The sequence below is a fragment of the Trichosurus vulpecula genome, chromosome 7, assembly GCF_011100635.1.
Source record: "Trichosurus vulpecula isolate mTriVul1 chromosome 7, mTriVul1.pri, whole genome shotgun sequence".
Classification (NCBI taxonomy): domain Eukaryota; kingdom Metazoa; phylum Chordata; class Mammalia; order Diprotodontia; family Phalangeridae; genus Trichosurus; species Trichosurus vulpecula.
The window spans coordinates 266890006-266910446 of NC_050579.1; the positions used below are offsets into that span (position 1 = coordinate 266890006).

General features: G+C 41.8%; 2 protein-coding genes and 1 pseudogene across 2 annotated transcripts in view; 1 reads left to right on the forward strand and 2 right to left on the reverse strand.

Moving 5' to 3' along the window:
- The window catches only part of CCHCR1 (coiled-coil alpha-helical rod protein 1), a 78752-nt gene that overhangs the window by 28506 nt on the left and 29805 nt on the right, over positions 1-20441 (reverse strand). The gene's annotated exons all lie outside the window — the stretch shown is intronic.
- LOC118858907 lies at positions 6708-6807 on the forward strand (annotated as a pseudogene).
- Positions 10572-20204, reverse strand: LOC118856433 (POU domain, class 5, transcription factor 1-like). The gene is made up of 7 exons (XM_036766714.1): positions 20146-20204; positions 18428-18497; positions 18268-18330; positions 14135-14255; positions 13679-13809; positions 12736-12897; positions 10572-10832 (listed from the first exon to the last, which is right to left on the reverse strand). The coding sequence occupies exons 1-7, from the start codon at positions 20202-20204 to the stop codon at positions 10572-10574; spliced, it is 867 nt and encodes a 288-aa protein (XP_036622609.1).

The following is a 20441-nucleotide window of genomic DNA, read 5'->3' on the forward strand; positions in this document are numbered from 1 at the left end:
TGTATGAAATGAGCACAATTGTTTGGTAATTTGAACTTTCTCTGGCATTGCCTTTCTTTAGGATTGAGATATAAACTGATCTTTTCCAATCCCAGTAGCCGCTGTTATGTTTTCCAAATTTGCTGGCATATTGAGTTTAGCATTTTAACGACATCATCTTTTAGGATTTTAAATACCTCAGCTGGAATTCTGTCACCTCCACTAGGTTAACAGAGCATCCTAAGGCTCACTTCACTTCATTCTGCAGGATGTCTGGCCCTAGATCAGTAACTACCACACCATCATGGTTCTTCTGTATTTTCTTGCCACCTCATCTTAGTCTCTTCTACTCCTGTTAAGTCCCTACCATTTTTACCTTTTATCATGTCCATTTTTGCATAAAACATTCCCTTGATATCTCTAATTTTCTTGAAGAGATCTCTTGTCTTTCCCATTCTATTGTTTTCTGTCTTTTTCTTTGCATTGCTCCTTTAAGAAAACCTTATCTCTCCTTGCTGTTCTCTGGAATTCTGCATTCACTTAGCCATATCTTTCCCTTTCTCCTTTCCCTTTCCCTTTCCTCCTTTCCTCAACTATTTGTAAACCCTCATCAGAAAGCCATTTTGCTTTCTTGCTCTTCCTTTTCTTTACGATGTTTTTTGTTGCTGCCTCCTGTACAATGTGGTGAACCTCTGTCTTTAGACTGTCTACCAGATCTAATCCCTTAACTCTATTCATCACCTCCATTTCATATTCATAAGGGATATGATTTAAGTCACACCTACATGTTCTGATGGTTTTCCCTACTTTCTTCAATTTGTTTGAATTTTGCAGTAAGAAACTCACGATCTGAGCCACAGTCAGCCCCCAGTCTTACTTTAACCGACTTTATAGGACTTCTTCACCTTTGCTTGTAAAGTTTATAATCAATCTGATTTCAATATAGACCACCTGGTGATGTCCATATGTAAAGTCACCTTTTGGGTTGTTGAAAAAGAGTATTTGCTACATATGGCCGTGGAGTTATCTTGACAAAATTCTTTTAGTCTCTGCCCTGCTTCATTTTGTACTCCAAGGCCAAACTTGCCTGTTATTCCAATTACCTTTTGATTTCCTGTCCCCTATGATGAACAGGACATCTTTTTTTGGTGTTACTTCTAGATGTTGTAGTTCTTCATAGAACTGAGCTACAGTTAGAACTGAACATGGAAACACTGACTGGTTTAAGATTAGGAAAGGAGTATGACACAGCTGTATATTGTCTTCTTATTTAACTTACATGCAGAGGACATCAAGTGAAATACCAGGCTGGATGAAGCAAAAGCTGGAATTAAGGTTGCGAGGAGAGATATCAACAATCTCAGATATGCAGATGATACCACTCTGATGGCAGAAACTGAAGAAGAATTAAGAAGAGGAGAGTGTAAAAGCTGGCTTGAAGCTTAATATTTAAAAAAAAAACACCTTAGATTTTGGCAGCTATTGTTCCATTATTTCCTGGCAAATCAAGGGAGAAGAAATGGAAGCAGTGTCAGATTTCATATTCTTGGGCTCAAAGATCACTACAGATGGTGACTGCAACCATGAAATTAAAAGAGGCTTGTTCCTTGGAGGGAAAGCTATGGCACATCTGAACAGTATACTAAAAAGCATAGAGATATCTATCACCTTGCCAACAAAGGTCCATATAGTCAAAGCTATGGTTTTTCCAGTAGCAATCTATGGCTGTGAGAGTTGGACTATAAGGAAAGCTAAACCCCACAGAATCAATACTTTGAAACTGTGGTGCTTGAGAAGACTTTTGAGAGTCCTTTGGACATCAACGGGATCAGATCAGTCAATACTTAAAGAAATTAATTCAGGCTAATCACTGGAAGGTCGAATACTGAAGTTAAAGCTTAAGTGCTTTGGCCACATAATGAGAAGATAGGACTGTTGGAAAAGACCCTAATGTTGGGAAAGATTGAAGGGAAAAGGAGAAAGGGACAGCAGAGGATGAGATGGCTAGATAGTGTCATGGAAGCAATAAACATTAGCTTGGACAGATTTTAGGAGATGATAGTGGAGGATAGAAGGGCCTGGTGTGCTATGGTCCATGAAGAGTTGGACATGACCAACAATTGAACAACAACTAAGGAATCTCCATTATAACATACTGAACAAGTGGTTTTCCAGCCTCTGTTTGAACACTTCCAAGGAGGGGACATCCCCACCCCGTCCCTCGTTACTGGGAGCAGCCCATTCTGGTTTTGGATATTTTGGATATCAGTTAAGGAATTTTTCCTGACATCAAGTCTAAATCTGATTTATGGCGGCTTCCACTCTCCATTGCTCCTGGTTCTACCTTGGGACCAAACAGGACAGGTTTTCCTTCCCTTTTCCACATGGCATCCTTCCCATACTGGAAGATAAACTTTTCTTCAGGCTAAATATCTCCAGTTCCTTCACCTAATTCACAGTCTTCAAAAACTGACTGGGGACACTTCAGATAAATGACTTATTCATGGGCACATAGACAGCATGTGTCTGAGGCCAGATTTGAACCCAGATATTGAGTACTTTCCCCTCCCCTCTGTTTCCAGTTCCCTGTTATGTGTTATCTTCCTCCATGAGAATATAAGCTCCTTGAGGGAAGGCACTGTCTTTCTTTTTGCTTGTATTTGTATCCCCAGCACTATACCTAGCATGTAGTAGGCACTTAAAAAATGCTGATTGACTGACTGGATGCTTTAGTGTGATGAAAATACCTAGAACTTACGAGTCTACTTGGACTTCTTTTCACAAGAGTTTTGGTATAGCCTTGGAAGAAAAGTGTGAATGAAAAAAAAAAGTGTGACATCCAGAAAAAGAACTATGGAGTCTGAGTGCAGATTAAAGCGTACAATTTGCTCTCTCTTTGTTGGTGTTTCTTCTTTCTCATGGTTTCTCCCATTGGTTCTAATTTTTCTTTACATCATGACTAATGTGAAAATGTTTCATCATATAGGGCCTATATCAGATTGCATGCCATCTTGGGGAGCAAGGAAGGGGAGAAAATTTAGAACTCAAAATCTTATGGAAGTAGATGTTGAAAACTAAAAATTAACAAATAATTTTTTTAAGTGTGAGATTCATAAGTAAAAATTACCTTTATGCAATTTTCAGTGCCCTGGTCTTTCTATTAACTTGCTCATGACAAGCATTTTTTCTTCATAGCAATGGTTCACAGTTCATTTTTCTACTGATCTTCTTGGCCATTCTTCCATTTCAAGAAAGCTCTGCCATACTCCGCATGAATCACTAATAACTTCTCCAGCTGCAGGTCCATCTGAAAGCTTTAGCTAATTTTATAAGGATTAATTAGGCTCTTTTTGCAGCAAGTATTTACACAAGTACTTGTAGTGTAAATATTTATAAAAGTATTGTAAGTATTAATATGAGTACTTGTCTAACTCATTGGAATGGAAGCTTCTTGGGTGTATGGATTAGTTCTTCTTTGTGTCTGTAACCCCAGAAACTTAACATAATGCCAGGCATAATAGTAGACATTTAATAAATGCTTAGGAGCAGCTAAGTGGATAGAGTGCTGGGCCTGCAGTCAGGAAGACTCTTTTCCTTGAGTTCAAACCCAGCCCTAGACACATACTAGGTGTGTGACCCTAGTCAAGTCACTTAACCCTGTTTGACTCAGTTTCTTCATCTGTAAAATAAGCTGGAGAAGGAAATGCAAACCACTCTAGTATCTCTGCCAAGAAAACCCCAAATGGGGTCAGGAAGAGCTAGACAAGATTGAAAAATGATTCAACAGCAACAATAAAATGGCTTATTGATTGATTGACTAACTAGACCAGGGCTATCCAACCTTAGGTTTTTATTAAAGCAATAGACAATATATTTTGATTTGCCATTTTAGTGAGAGCTCTGCCTTAGCTTGGCTTTGTTTACTAAAGCATTTATGGAAATTTCTATGCTTGTAGGCAGGCCCATAAATCACACTGCGGGCAGCATTTTGGACAGCCCTGAACTGGACTCCTTCTCACTTCTCCCTCTCCTCTTTGGGCAGAGACTGGAGGACCATTGGTCAGTTATGTTACAGTGCAAGAATCTTTTCAGATATGGGTTGGACTAGATAGCCCCTGAGTTACCCTAACCTTCCAGCTCTGAAATTCTGTGATCGTGTTGTAGAGTTATCCAGCTGTTGTCCCTTCTCATTTCTCCTTAACTATCAACTACCTTGGAAAATATAGACTTGAGGCCTCCACTTTCTCACTATTAACTCTTTCTTCAGTATTTTGTAATGGTCTTCCATCTCCCCACCACTTCTGAAACAATTCTTTCAAAAGTCATCAGTGACTATGACTGATAAACTTCTCTGGTATGGAATGTTAATCAAGGAAAATTCAGCCACATTCATCACTAACAGACCAAATCAAGATTCGGGAGGGCAAAGGATATACGTAGCATGTACATGTTTTTCATCTTCCATATAGTTTATCCCTTGGACCCGGAATCACTGATCTGGGATATATGGTATGATAGATGGATGTACAGGCATCCTTTAGGCCAAATTGACATGAGAGGTGACTATGGGCTGGGCCTTTTTATACAATAAACAGCACAAGTCAGCAGAAAAGTATCAAGGAATTTGGAGCATGGAGGGATCACCCAATGCAGATTAAATACTTCCCCATAACCCAACAGGGTAATTGAGCATTATGACACTTGGATTGTGTAAACACAGGAATCCTTCATTTACATGGTGGGTCAAGGCACATGAACAATCCAAAACCCAGAAATAAAGATAGTCTTTAACAGATGGCAGAGGTAAAAATCTCTCCAAGGTTCACCATACCCACCCCTAATTCACCAATTCCAATAGGTTTCCCCCACCCCAGTCCTTGGCCTCTGTGCTCTTTTTGATGCTATTTGACTATCAGCTCCTGGATATTTTCTTCTCTCTTGGTTTCTCAGACACCACACCATCCTGGTTCTCTTATTCCTCTAATTTTTTTTTCTTGATCATAATTTTTCAAATTAGGTGTTTCACAAAGTTCTGTTCTTGGGCTTCCTCCCTATACATATTCTCCCTCAGCAACTTCATTTACCCCAAACCTGGGCTTCAAAGTATCCACATATGATATCCAAATCAATCTTTTTAATCCTGATCCCTGACCTGTATTTCCAGTGGTTTGAGTAACACTTGGATGTCCTCCCAATATCTTAAACTCATCATTAACAAAATTAAGCTTGTTATCTTTTCTTCCAAACCTACAATTAATTGACATTTAGGGGAGATCATAGAAGAAACTGTTGGATCTGTCTGATAGGAATAAGCAGTGTGATACAGTAAAAAGCATTGGATTTGAAATTAAAGGACCTGAAATTAAAGATACCTATAGTCATATGAAAAAAGGCTCTAAATCACTTGCTACCTGTGCGACACTGAGCAAGGTTCTAGACCATTAACAGCAAATATCATACCTGGATTTTAATAAGCTCTTTGAGACAGGGTGGTGTAGCAGATAGAATGCTGTTCTTGGGGTCAAGAAGACCTAGTTTCAAGTCCTCTCTGATACGTGGCTGCACCTCACTTAAATACAATTCAAGCACAAGACATGACCTGTGATGTCATTGGTCCGCTTCAGATAAAAGATGAATCAACTGGCAGTGTGACCAAGGTAAGTAACCTAATATCTCAGTGCTTCAGGCTACTAATTCTAGGGGAAAGAGCATTGCTAATCTACATCTGCAGAGAGAGTACCTTCTACTAAATCAGGCATGCAGGCCCTCCCCCTTCCTGTTATAATAGAATCTAAAATTTAGAGATGGAAGATTGTGCTGTAGCCAGATAGAACAGAGGGTCACTGGTTAAATTTTCAGTGTGAGGATTTGCACCTCAGAAATTGACTAACATCAAGGCTTGATATAGCTTATTGTTCTGCTGATTACCTAGACTTAAGTGATGAAGAAAATGTCAATGATGACTAAACGTGTGTCCTGTGTAATCTTTGTCTTTCAGAGAATCAGGTGTTAAACATTTACAGCATACCACTGGTTGGAAGAAAATTTAGAAACTACTGAATCCAAACCTCATTTTACAGATAGCAAAACTGAAGCCTAGAAAAGGGTAAATAGCAAATAAGCTAAAGGGCACAGCCAAGATTTGAGCCCAAAACCATTTAATCTGCCCCTTCCATAGTGCCCAGTGGGTAATCAATGAGTGAGCATTTATTTTCTGCTGTGTCAGTCACTGACTTTGGCTCAAAGGTTACAAAGACATAAATGAAACAGTCCCTACTTCACTCTAAGAGGGGAGACCATATGTACACATAAAAGCATATAAATATTTTATTGAAAAAAATTCAAATGGATCTGCAATCCCACAAAGCTGTAAATTCCAACACTGCCTATCATAACTCATCTTATGTGACTCTTATTCATGTGCTCCCTTAAGTCCTTCTCAAGGGAGTCCACCGAAGGCGTTGTGGCCTTTAATTTTTCCTGTCTCAAGGGTACCAAGTGGAGCACTGGCTCCACCTGTTGTCTTTTGCCCTTGCCATGGGAACAGCCCATCTTCTCTTTCCATCATACAATTCTTTGAAGTCTTTTACTCCCGTTCTCACCCACCACTCGCCTCTTCAACACCTTTTGCATTATGTTCACTTTTAATTCTACAGTGCATTGTATTCTCACTGCCCTGCGGTAACACTAGTTAGAATGTTGGTATTAAGAAAAAGCCAGTGCTCGCTTTGCTTTGGCAGCACATATACTAAAATTGGAACGATACAGAGATTAGCATCGCTCCTGCGCAAGAGTGACATGCAAATTTGTGAAGCATTCCGTATTTTTTACCTGTCAGATTTATGGAGAAGGGAAGAATTTATGACGAAACAAGAGATAGAGAGCATTACGAAATGCAAAATGGATAATTTTGATTATGACAAATTTAAAAGGTTTTGTACAAACAAAGCCAATGCAACTAAGATTAGGAGGGAAGCAGAAAATTGGGAATGAATTTTTATAGCCAGTGTCTCTGACAAAGGACTCATCTCTAAAATATACAGGGAACTGAGTCAAATTTATAGGCATACAAGTCATTCCCCGATTCAGGAATGGTCAGAGGATATGAACAGGCAGTTTTCAGAGGAAGAAATTAAAGGTATCTATAGTCATATGAAAAAAGACTCTAAATCACTATTGTTTAGAGAAAAGCAAATCAAAACAACTATATGGTACCACATCTCTCCTGTCGGATTAGCCAACATGACAAAACAGGAAAATCATAAATGCTGGAGAGGATGTGGGAAACTTGGAACAGTTACATTGTTGGTGGAGTTGTGAACCGTTCTCACCATTCTGGAGAACAATTTGGAACTATGCCCAAAGGGCTATAAAGATGTACATACCCTTTGACCCAGCAATATCACTACTAGGGCTATATCCCAAAGAAATCACAGCAGTGGAAAATGGACCAGTATGTACAAAAATATTTATAGTAGTCCTTTTTGTAGCAGCAAAGAACTGGAAATCAAGGGGATGCCCATCAATTGGGGAATGACTGAGTAAGTTATGGAATATGAATGTAATGGAATACTATTGTGCTATAAATGGGGAACAGTCTTCATAATAACTTGGAAAGGCCTACGTGATCTGATGCTGCGTGAGGGGAGCAGAAGCAGGAATTCATTGTACATGATTACAGACACACATTATCTGTGATGACTAACTTTGACAGACTTGGCTCTTCTCAGCAATACAAGACAGCTCCAAACGACTCACGATGGAAAAGAAATCCACATCCAGTGACAGAATTAGAGTCTGAATGCAGATTGAGGCAAACTATTTGCTCTTTTTTTTCTTCTTTGGTTTTGTGATTCATTCCATTGCAACTTGACTATTGTGTAAATAAGTTTAATACGAAGGTATACGTAGAACCTATGTTGGTTCATCGCTGTCTTAGAGGGGAGGGGGGAGAAAATTTCGAACTCAAAAATTGTGGAACCGAATGTTGTAAACCAAAACTAAAAAATCTAAAAAAAAGAAAACCCAAACATGCCTTTGCTTGCATTGCAATGAATGATTCACACAAGTGAACAACGAATTTGACAATAGACACTCTTGACATGACTACCTCATATTTTCTGGGGAGAAGGTAAAGTAAAATTTTTGAGTTACTACTTATGTTCCACTAGGCTTCCAATGTGTGCAGTATTGAGGCTTGAGAACAATGCCTTCTACCAATAGCACCATCTAGAGGAACTTAGCATCTATAGAGAATTCCTCTGCAACTTGGGACTTTTTGCTTGACTTCATCACAGTGGCAAACAAGTTTGGTGAGCATTACTGAACAGTGGTTACGTCTTTCAGGGAGATTTTCTTACTGAAAAAAGACTTGATAAGGCAATACTTGGGTTTTTTTGCTCTACCATATCCATCTTTTCTTGTAATAAAAAAAAGTATACTTAGCGGTCCTGTATCCTATTATTGGTTAATGTAAAATGGTAAAGATATTGTATATTGATTATTGCTTGCAAAAGACTATTCATCCTTACTTTTCCCTCAATAAGGATGCCTTTGAGTCATGTACAAATAACCTTCCAAGTTCTGTCCTGGGATATTGCATTCTTCTTCTTGTCCATTTTGCATAATATATTCAAAACAGAATGTCTAAATTCCAAGATTCACGATGGAAAATGCTATCCACATCCAGAGAATACAGGGTCTGAATACAGATCAAAGCAGACCATTTTTTTTCCTTTTGTGTGATTTTTCCCTTTCGTTCTGATTCTTCTTTCACATGACTGATATGGAAATGTTTAATATGATTGTACATGGGTAGCCTATTATTAGATTGCTTGCAGTCTTGGGGAGGAGGGAGAAAAAAATGGAACTCAAAATCTTATGAAAGTGAATGTTGAAAACTATCTTTATATATAATTGGAAAAAATAAAAATATTAAGTGGGGGGAGGTTTAAAAAAAAGAAAAAAATAGAATGTCTAGCCTATAGTCAGTAAAGACACAATTTATACTTGATTCCTTCCTAAATGACCTGGTACGAATCAGGAAAGGTCCTATATAGAAAAGCTTCAGCTAACTTTGAAACTAGAGATTCTAAAAAAATCGAGGGGAAGAGGGAGCGTGTGAAAGGCATGTGAGAAAAGCATAGAAATGGAAGGTGCCGTGTTCTGTGTGAGAGAACGAGAACACTAATCTGGCAGGATCAGAGTGACAAGTTTCAAGGCTAAAATCAGACTGTAAAGGACTTTCAATGAAATGTGTATTTCACCCTAGAGTTAATAGGGAAAGCAAGGAAGACAGTTCAAAAACCTGTGCTTTAGTACTATCACTTTGGTAGGTTAAGTAGCTTGCCTGCCACTAGATGGTCTTTGTGCATGGAGCATTGATTGGTAAAAACTCGGGGCGGGGGGGCGCGGTGAGGCCCTATACTGGATGTCTAAAAGCACCTTCTAGATCTAGAGCCATGAGCAACTTGAAGCTATTGAGGATTTCTGGCGAGTTCCGTTGAAGGAAGCCCTCCATATATAATAGTGCACTTTACAAATATGATCTCACTGGATCCTCACAGCAACCCTGGGAGGTTGGTGGTATTATCTACATTTTAGAGATGATGAAACTGAGGCAGAGGTTACTTAACAGTGACTTGCCCAAGGTCACACAGCTAGTAAGTCTGATACCACATTTGAACTTGGGTCTTCTTGAATTCAGGCCTTATGCCCATTTGGGGGTATCTTGGCAGAGATACTGGAGTGGTTTACCATTTCCTTCCCCAGCTCACTTTACAGCTGAAGAAACTGTGGCCAACAGAGTTAAGTGACCCACCCCACCAAGACACACAGCTAGTGAGGTCAAGTTCGAACTCCGGTCTTCCTAGCTCCAGGCCAACCACTCTATCCACTGAGCCACTGAGCGGTGTTGTCCTAGTCGCATCAACTTGAGTATATAATGTTCAGTTTGTGATATTCCATTGTATGTGGACGAAGAGGATGAAGCACGTGAAGATCATAGTTATATGGCACAGGCAGCTTAATGTATATACTGTTAAGACTCAGGAGTCAGGATGACCCAAGTTTGAATTCCACCTTAAGACACCTAGAGCAAGCATTTAACTTCTCTTGCCTCAGTTTCCTCTATGTTACAGGGTTGTTGTAAGGATCAAATAAGCTGACAATCAGAAAGGTCTTTGCGTACCTTAAAGTGCTATATAAATGCTAGCTACTACATAATGAATGGTTGAAACAACCAGGAACATTTAATTTGAAGGAGTCATAGGGGAGACCCAAGATGGGTCTAAATATTTGATGGGCTTTGATTCGATTAGACTTGCTTTTCAAATTGCTTTATTTAAGAGTTGGGAGATGAAAGAGATGTGGAACTAACAAACAGCAAATTTCCCAACTTCCCTCCCACCCATTCCCCTCAAAAAAAAAAATCTGTTTATGAATCTCTGAAATATTGATCCCATCCTTCCCTGTTCCTAAATATTCCCAGGATACAGAGAGCTTAATCGTCCAACTCCCAGACTTTAAAACAATTTGTTGGGTTCCTCATCTCTAGTCTCTCACCTCCTCTGCCCAAGGATGGGCTAAGCCCTTCAGCTTGAATGCATGGTAGAGCCCAGAGGGGTAACAGGAAGAGAAGAAAATGCATCCCCCTCTGTGAAAGGAGCTGGGGAATAGAGAGTGGTGAAATGAGGGCCTGCATAACTGGGATGAGTGAATGGAGGGCCTGGAGCTAGGGGGAAAGGCATAGGTCCACCAGGGAAGGAGCCAGCTGCCTCGAAATCTTCTCGGGGTGAGTTGCTATTGCTGCGTTTGCCCTTCTGACGCCGGTTACAGAACCAAACCCGGACAACCTAGAAACAGGGAGAGAATAAGTGTAAGAGAGAAAGAGAAAGAAAATGTTGAGTAAGAGACATGTTTATGCAATGGATGATTGGGGAAAAGAGGATGAGTTTGAAACCAATTGAAGGATGAAATATCCTGGTGACATTGGTTAGGCCTGTGGGTGACCCCACTTCACCCCTTCCCTTACTTCTTCCTTCAGTGAAGAAAGAGGATTTTGAAAATTGGATAGGGCTTAAGGTAGAGCTAGGTCAGTGATCATAGAAGAAAATCACTATTCTTCAGAGGACAGAAAAAATAAAGAGGAAAGAAGGTATGGAAGCATTACACCACGTCGTACATCTCTACTACTGCCTCAACTTCATCGTGTACATTATGTATAGTTATCCGTTGAATGCAACCCTATTTATGTCACTAGAATTATGATGGTGGTCCTAAATTCAAGTGTAATCTTCTATTCATCCCTTTCCTTCTATATCCCACCCAAGTCCTGAACAATTCCTCCTTTGTTAATTCTTTCACATATATCCCCCCCTTTCTCGCCATTCTCACTGAAACCACTGTAATCTGGGTTGCCATTACTGTGTAATTTTTACCCTGAAAGCCCACTTTTCTACCTCCTGTGTCTGCTCTTTCTCTAATCCCTTGCTCCCCCCATTATGAAACCAGGATAATCTTCCTCCCCACACTCCTTTTACCCATAAGGTCATGCCTTTTGTCAAGAACTGACAATAACTCCCTATTTTATACTGCCTGCCTTAAATTCATCTATTGCAGAAAAATCGCATGCCTCCATGACTTTGTCCTATTTGCCCTTTTCTTTATCCTTCCTTGTTTATCATAAATCTGTTGTTGTTGAGTCACTTCAATTGGGTCTGATTTTTACTGACTGGTTTTCTTCTCAAGCTCATTTTACAGATGAGGAACTGAGGCAAACGGGGTTAAGTGACTTGCCTAGGGTCACACAGCTAAGCTATTAAGTATCTGAGGCTGGATTTGAACATAAGCCCAGTTCTCTATCCACTTCACCACCTTGCCGCATCATGAATCTATCCAACCTTTTTTAAGGGTCCACTTCCACTATGCAATCTTTCCTGCCTCCTTTCTTTTCCAGTACCTGACCTACTACATCCCACTCAGTCCCAAACACACTAATAGTTTTTAACAATAAAACAAGTACTCAATGCAATCCTATTTGTTGAATTTAACTATAGACAAACCGTATATTTTTCATGTTTCATGGGTTTTAGCTTATCTCTTACGCCTCTCTCTCCAAGTGTCTGCTCTGCCCTCAATCTCTTGCTGATCCTATCAAGTTGACTACCCATCTCACACTAATAGTGCCTTAAAATAATGCCGGCAAAATGGCACCTATCTAGTGGCTGGTTCTGGTAGTGTAGAATGCTAAGAGTTGGAAGGGACCTTAGAACTTGGTTTAATGTCAAGAGCACTCACCGGACCAGGCATCAATCAGGAGACTGGGTTTGTTTCAGCTCTGCCATTGTGTGCACTGGGACAGTCAGTTCACTGCTCTAGTCCCTTATTTTCTTCCCTGGTAAGAGGAGATCAGACTAGCTCATCCCCAAAGTCCTTTCTGCCGCTAGAGATGTATGATCTTTTGGCACAGATTTCAGCCTCCTTTCTGTTACATTCCTAGTGGAGTCATCTGAAGTTTGACACCTCGAGCTTACTTCCTTGGGCTACCAACTACCAAAAGGTAGGAAGGGGTGGCATCTGATTGACAGGCTTTGTAGAGTATCCATGGATTCATTAAGAATGGTCAGTGGTAGTGATGGTAGGTTCAGAAAGTCAGAGATGAGGGAAAGAGGTGGTAAAGAGTCAGTGAAGGAAGAATAGAAGGAGTCCAGAAGAAGAGCAAAAGGAGGAGGTGGGGTATTTGTTAGCAGGACTCACATCTTTCTCAAGGCCCAGCTCCTCGGCAATATTGCTGATCTGCTGAAGTGTGGGCTTGGGGCACTGGAGAAACATGGTTTCCAAGTTTCCCCGAACGCCATTCTCAATGCTTGTATGCTTCCTCTTTCTGGCTTGTTGAAGGACTGTCTCAGCCTTGCACAGCTGAGGTAAGAAGGGATGGAAAGCAATAATGAAAAAAACCAGTAAACGTAAATTGAGTTCTCTCTTCAGGAGGATAAATGTTCAGAACAACAGAACTTGCACTATAGGGGTAAAAGCAGTAATAACTCATTTATTATCAGTAATATCAGTTCACACTGAGAGAGCAGTCTTAATCATTCCCATTTTACAGGTAGGAAAGCTGAGTCTCAAAGGTTCATGTCAACAAATAGTCCAAATTTACTGAGGTGACAGACTGAAACTGGACATTAGGGGCATGGACTGCTGGAAATAGAGACAAGGGAGGCAGCTAGGTGGCGCAGTAGAGCACCGGCCCTGAAGTCAGGAGGACCTGAGTTGAAATGTGACCTCAGACACTTGACATACTTACTAGGTGTGTGACCTTGGGCAAGTCACTTACCCCAATTGCCCTGCCTTCCCCCTCCAAAAAAAAAAAAGAGAGAGAGAGAGACAAGGACACTAGTACACTCTGAATTTAAAAGTACATGGGTGTGACAGGAAAAATGGTAAACAGAATTGGATTCAGGAGAGCTAGGTTCAAATTCTGGTTAGGATACTTACTATAACACCTGTAAGCAACTCTCTAAGCCATTGTTTTTCTTGTCCATAAAATGGGGTTAATATTGGCACTACCCACTTCACGGGGTTGCTTTGTAAATCTTAAAGCACTATATTAATGAGTTAAAAGAGAAATGATCCACTACTCCTCAGGCTCATTCCACCTCTACCACCATCCCACTGCCCCTCAGGCTCTGCCCCTTACCTCCTGAAGGTGGTCATTGTCATCTGCAGCTTCTAGCCACTTCTGTAGCAGAGGTCGGAGCTTACACATGTTCTTGAAGCTGAGCTGTAGTGCCTCAAAGCGACAGATGGTGGTCTGGCTAAAAACCTTGCCTGAAGTTTGGGGAGGGATGAATTGGTGTTGGGGGAGCACTATAATCAAGGCAGGCCTAAGGCCCCCTGTTGCCCTCAGGAACTCTTATCCAACCCTTCACTTCTGCCCTCACTGTAGACCCCAACTCCTCATTTTCCCCACCTGTCTGTCCAGTTCCTCATTCTTTCAAGGCTTCAGGGAGGAGGCCCACAGTCCCATAAGTCCCCCCAGCATCCAACTCCCCCCACCTAAGGTAGGTATGGATCCAGGAAGTTCTGTCCCTGCTAACAAATGAGGCAGTGGAGAAAGTAGTCCTCTGGGTGAAATGTACAGAAAAGGACCCACCAAAGAGAGCCCCCAAGGTGATGCCCACATCAGCCTGGGTATAACCCAGAGTGATCCTCTTCCGCTTTAGCTCCTTGGCAAACTGCTCCAGTTCCTCTGGGGAAGGGGTCTCCTGTGGCTGCTGTGGAAGTTTGAACAGGGGATTTCAGAAGAATAGAAAAAACTTAAGCAAATAGGAAGTAGCACTCACACCACATCTGAGACTGATGGAGATAAGGTTATCTCCTTTCTGTACCATTCCTCAGAAAGTGAATAAATGAACCGCCCCAGGATCCCTTACCCCAACTAACTCCTTAGAAACAAACATCTAACAATTTCCCTCCTTTCTTTAATCACCTGTATACATTCACTTACCGCTTATTAAACGCCTACTATGTAAAAGGCATCTGGGTTAATATCCAATCTGTCACCAAATACTGTTTACTTACTATACTTTTATTGAGAATTTTATTGATAATACTATGTACTACTTACTGGGGGCAGGAAAACCAATAATACACAATGTCTGTCCTTAAGGAATACAACCTAAGGGAACAGTGATACACAGATATAACCAGAACACAAACCAGGATTTATTTAAGTGCTTATCAAATGCTTTGGAAGTTCAGAGGATGAAGAAATTTTTTTTTCCTGTCTTGGGAGAGAGGAAGAAAGAGAATCAGGGAAAGGCATGAAAGATCATAGAATCACAGATCTAGGGCTGAGAGGAACCTTAGAAATCATCTAGGCCGACTCCCCCCATTTAACAAACAAGGGACATTGAGGCCCAGGTGTGAGGGGACCCTCACAAAAGTGTCAGAGGTAAGATCTAACACAGGCCCTGAATCCAAATCCAGCATGCTGCTCTCTACTACTGGTACAAAGTTGCTTTTTCTCCATTCATGAAAACAGGGGAGAAAAAGGGTTCAAAACAAAAGCACAGAAATAAAAAAGAACAGGGAATGTTTTAGAACAAAAAATAGTCCAGTGTGGCTTTAAGAGAGCAAGAGTGAGGTTGAAAAGGCCGGTTAGAGCCAGATATACAGGAGGGGAGCAAGGAAGATTTGTTAAAGGAGGTTAGAGGTGTGAAGGCTAGGTGAAAGGCTATTTTAACAGTCCAGAGAAAGCTAAAGAATTCCTATCCTTGGACCCTAATAGCAGAAATAGAAAGAATGATCCCAGACATGGGGCCTGGAAGTAAGGAAGGGGAAGAGAGGGAATATCAGTACCATTAAAACTTGGGAAGTCATATGAAGAATAGGCTGGGGATAGGAAAAAAGGATAGGTTCAATTTCTGACATGTAGAAATTCAAAGCACCAGAGGGAACATTGAAAAAAAAAAAAGTCCCATAGGCAATTAGACATTAAAGCAAAGTTGAGATGTGAGAACATGACTAGAGAATGAAGATTTTAAGTCACCCAGGTGACCGCTGAAAAGCTGGGAGTAGACCAGTATTTCTTTATATTTCAGACAGAGGTTAAGTAAGGTCACACAGAAAATAAATGTCTGGTCTTCCTGACTCCATCCATGCCTGGTACTCCACTGCTGCCACCTAGCTGAAAGATTGAGTCCAATTCAAGAGATATTTATTAAGGTAGCGGTACTGAGGATACAAGACAAAAAACAAGCTTGGTAGGAAGGTTGAGGAGAAATCTGGCATTCAAGAAGTGGTTGATGACCTTGGAGATGCTTATTTCAGTGGAAAGACCAGGAAACAGCTTGTTGGGGTAGAACGGCCAGCAGGCAATGTGTTTTAGTGAGGAGTCTCAGTGTAGATAGAGAACATATAAACTACTTCCTTCACTTTCGTTCCCATTTTGAGAAATGTGATGGTGAATGATCACTTTTTAAGCACTGTTTATAGGAAAGAGGAGATCTGATAACTTTGCAGGTAGAAAGGAAGAAGAGGAAAGGTGGAGATTGAAAATGCCAGAGGGAATGATCCTGGAAACTTGTGAGATAGTGATCAAATACTAAGGTTTGTGTGGGGTGAGAGATATCCTTCCTTGTCCTCTAAGACAGGAAGGATAGGATGAGTAAAAAGAAAGAAATCTGGATCCAGGGAAGAGGGACCGAGATGAAACTTTTCAGCCAAGTTACAATAATAGTTACCATATTATATATACAACTGATTATAATAGCATTGATAACTGGTACCGAGTCTTCATCCCACTACAGCCAAACCGGCATGCTGAGGCCAGATGAATTTTCCTAAACAGTGTTCTCATCATTATTCCTCTATATATACATGTATCCACCCCCACTTTTCGTATGAAACACCCCAAGTCCTTGGCTGGGCATTGTTAAGATCTTCCACAACACTACCTACCTACCTATCTACCTACCTACCCAACCACATTTCCCACCATGCCAGTCTATCATCCCTCTTTATACACATCACTTTAACTTCTTTGACATCTTGCTCAGGCTATTCCAGCAAGGATGCCTCAACCCTCCCCTTCCCCACCCCCATCCAAGTCTTTGGCAAAGCCTAGCTCAGTTCTAACCTAATTCCATAAAACCCTCCCCAGATTCCTTCTCTCCAAAATCCTTTGCAGGAACAAAATAGTCCTAATAGGGTTGATTTTATCATTCTTCAATTGTTTGAAATGTCTAGACTAGATCTCTCCAACTAGATGGCAGGTTACTTGAGAGCAGACACCATATGTCCTTTTTTTTATGTCCAGTCTCCTTTCCACCCCCACTCCACCACCCAAGTGAGCACCTTCACCTAGAAGTCAGTTCCTGTCAAAATAATCCAGTCAGTTCTCATCAGGTTACTCCATTGTTCCAAAGCCCTCAGAGACTCCCCTATTGTCTATTCAATACAATATACATTCCTTATCCCTGCCCTCGAGGACCCCCCACTCTTGACTTCAGCCTGCAGTCTCATTTCTCCCTTCCCCCTTTCACCTTCCAGCCAAACTGGAATACTTGGTTGTCTCCTCGTTTCCTGCATGTATTTAATCACACTGCCCCCATATCTGGAATGAATTTACTCCAACTCCTTTGCCTTAAGAAATCTTCCCTTCCTTCAGGGCCTACCAAGTCCCACCTTCCCCTCTATGATGCACTTCCTGTTCCTTTTAAAATTTCTCCCAGCACTTCACCTGAACTTCTCCTTAATAATCTCCATCCTGGTCTCATCTACCAATGGAAGTAATTGTAAGCTTGAGGACAGATATTATGCTTTATTTAATCCTCCTATTTCCAAGTGCCCAGCTCAGTAGCATCTCATAAATGTTTGTTCAACATTTGCAGCTCCCAAGTTGAGGGAATCCATAGGTGATGATTCCATGAATGCTTGGATTGCATATTTCATACAATCCTAAGAGTGGAAAGAGACGTTAGAAATAATTCCAAAGCACTTTTTTTCCAGATAAGGAAACCGAAACCCAGAAGTTAGGCAATTTGCAGAGACAATGATGATGGCACAGCCAGTTTTCCATCTATCATTACCCCCCAGAATGGCTCTGGAGTCATTCCAACTACATTTTAAGTCCACGACAGATTCTCCCCAGAACTGGCATCCACACCATCCACAGAGATCTGGGTACTCCACCCAAAATAAGATACCAGACAGTTCCACCCACCATTTCCAGGGAACAATACCTTAGGAGAATGGGTGCTGTATCAATCTGACCAGATAAGATGGTAAAGCCTGAGGTCACAAACAGGGATACACCACCACCCAACCCAGTGTCTGGGTCTGCAGGAGACTGCAGAGGGAGGTGAGAGGGGATAGGGGATGTGGTACTGTGGTAGGAACCATACACAATTATTAGGGTACAAACTAAAAAGGGGCTACAGAACATCCAGATGCACCTAAGTGGGGCAAACAGTCTAATCAAAGAGGATTCACGCGTCAGGATCCCTTCAGCAATCCAGCACCCTTCCTTCCTCCCCGCCTCTGGCTTCAGGCATCTTGTCCCAAGTTTCCAGCCCAGCCTTCTAGTCCCTCTAAATACCTTGGAAATCTTATTCTACCTCCCCACGTCCATGGCCTGAGCTCCTTTTCCATATGCCAGAACATGGTGGGTTCCTTTCTGGCCCACCTGCTCCTGCCCAGACCTCACCCAGATAGCTAAGGTCCTAGCCCTTTCAAACCCCTCGGAGATCTCTGCCTCCTACCTTTTCTCCTCACCAGTCTCACCTCGTCTCCACTCTCCACCAGCTCAATCTTGATGACTTGAGCAGTGGCGCCCCGCTCTGGTTTCTAGTCCCTGTTCTAACAGTTATATGACCAGGGAAAGTGATTTAACTTTTTTTCATGCAGGCATAGGACCACAGACAGTGGAAAGAACATTAGAGACCATGTAGTCCAGCCCTGTCATTTGACTCGCGTGGAAACTGAAGCCCAGAAGCTTTGGGGGTTTTAACCTCCTAAGGCAACACAAGCAGTAGGTAGGAAAGCTGGGACCCACACCTTGAAGACAGGAACCACCACCTTTTTCTATCTCCCCTGTAACCTCTCTAGCATAGAGCTGTTCATATTCTACAAGCTCAAAATGGGAATCTTGAATGAATTCAGACCAGCTCAAAGCATACTATGGATTTTCCATTTCTTTCAGGCTCCGCACTCTAGCGGGAAAACATTGGTTTTAAGTTAGGGAACAAGTTCAAATGCCTGCTCTGACGTTTACTAGCTGTGTGCATCTGGAAAGGGCCGTAGGCTCCTGGGATCACAGATTTAGATCTGGAAGGCAGACCTTAAAGGCCACCTAACCCAGCCCACCTCCTTTCCCAGCCAAAGAAATTGAGACCCAGAGATGAAGCGACATGGCCAAAGCTTCACAGGTTCTAAGTCTCAATTTGAACTCAGATTCCGTGAATTTAGTGCCTCAAGTCCTGCTGCCCTTTCCACTGCAACATGAACCCCAAAGTTGGTTCCCTTTCTGGGAAATGGGATGAGAGGCTTTCTGAGTGCTTCGTGGTTTTTGAGCATCCTGTGCTTTTTTTGTGGGGCAAAATAAAGATTAGACCACACCCAGTAACTATCTCCTAATATTGAGTGCCTGGGCAGACTTTGGGGACACCCTAGTCACAAACTATACTTGAGGCCTTCTTTTGGGTAACTTTCCTGGATTTAACTGAGGCCAACAAGCCAGAAAAACAGACCATTTGGAGTCAAACCTGAGTCCTTGGGGTATACAGGCCACTGAACCCTGTTTTCTCACCTGTAAAATGGAAATACCTATTACTACTTACCTCCTAGGGTTGCCAGAGAAACACATTGTAAACTTAAAGTATGAATTACTTTTAAACCTATCAATTTCTCTTTGTCCCATTAAGTGTTTTGAGCCTTTGATTTCTCTGAGGTCTAAAGAATGTTTATTCCTTTATTCTCACAACCCCAGCCCAGAACATCAATAGCCATCACAGAAACTGGATCCTCTAGTTCTCTCGGTCTCCAGTGGGTCCAAGTTACATTTCTTGAGTTCCAGGGATAGGGGACCAATAAGCCAGATACTCAGGTCCCTGAAGGTAGGAGGGACTACAAGGATGGAAGGAGGATCTCTCCCCTTTCTTCCTCCCCCTCCCTCACTCCGGGTGACCAGCAAGCTAACAGAAATTCTTAGCAACCTCATTAAAGAATAAAAGGACGTGGATACACAAGGATTATTAGCATGGTTTTATTTTTCCATTTCATGGAAGTTCTGATATTCTCCATCTTCACCTCTCTGTCACGGCCACCAAATGGTGGCAGAAAATACAACTCTATGCCATCCCAGTTGTGGAGATTCTGGAAGAACTGGTACGGAAGGAGAGGGCAGAATATGAGACAGGGATGTGCTTTGGGGGTGACCAACAGGAATTGAGGTAAAAATGGAGGGAAAGAGTAAATCTCAGGGAGGATAGTGGAGTCAGAAGGGAAAAGATAAGGGAGTATTGAGGCACAGAGAGATTACTGGTCCAGGGGAATGAGGAAGATGTGTTAAATGAACTAGGCCTTATGGGTGGGAGAGGGAGGATTGAGAACACCCAATTATCCGTACTCCTTCTTGGGTGGATCAAGGTCTGGCTCATCTACCTCAGGGCCAGGAGGCCAGGGATTCTCAGGGGGTTGGGGTCCAGCAGGCCAGGGGTCATCAGGCCGTGGAGGTTGGGGAGTAGTTGTTCTAGGGGTCTCAGGGGGCAAGACTCTGCTGTCAGGCAGGTCTCTACGACTAGGTCCTGGTGGTGGAAGATCTTCAAAAACAGGAGGTATCCCTGGCCAGGGATCACCAGAGATTGGAGGAAAATGGGAAGAGGAGATCACAGGCTAGCTTTGTGAGGGAATACATGGAAGGGAGATTATGGAATCTAAAATGCAGAAGATAAATGAGT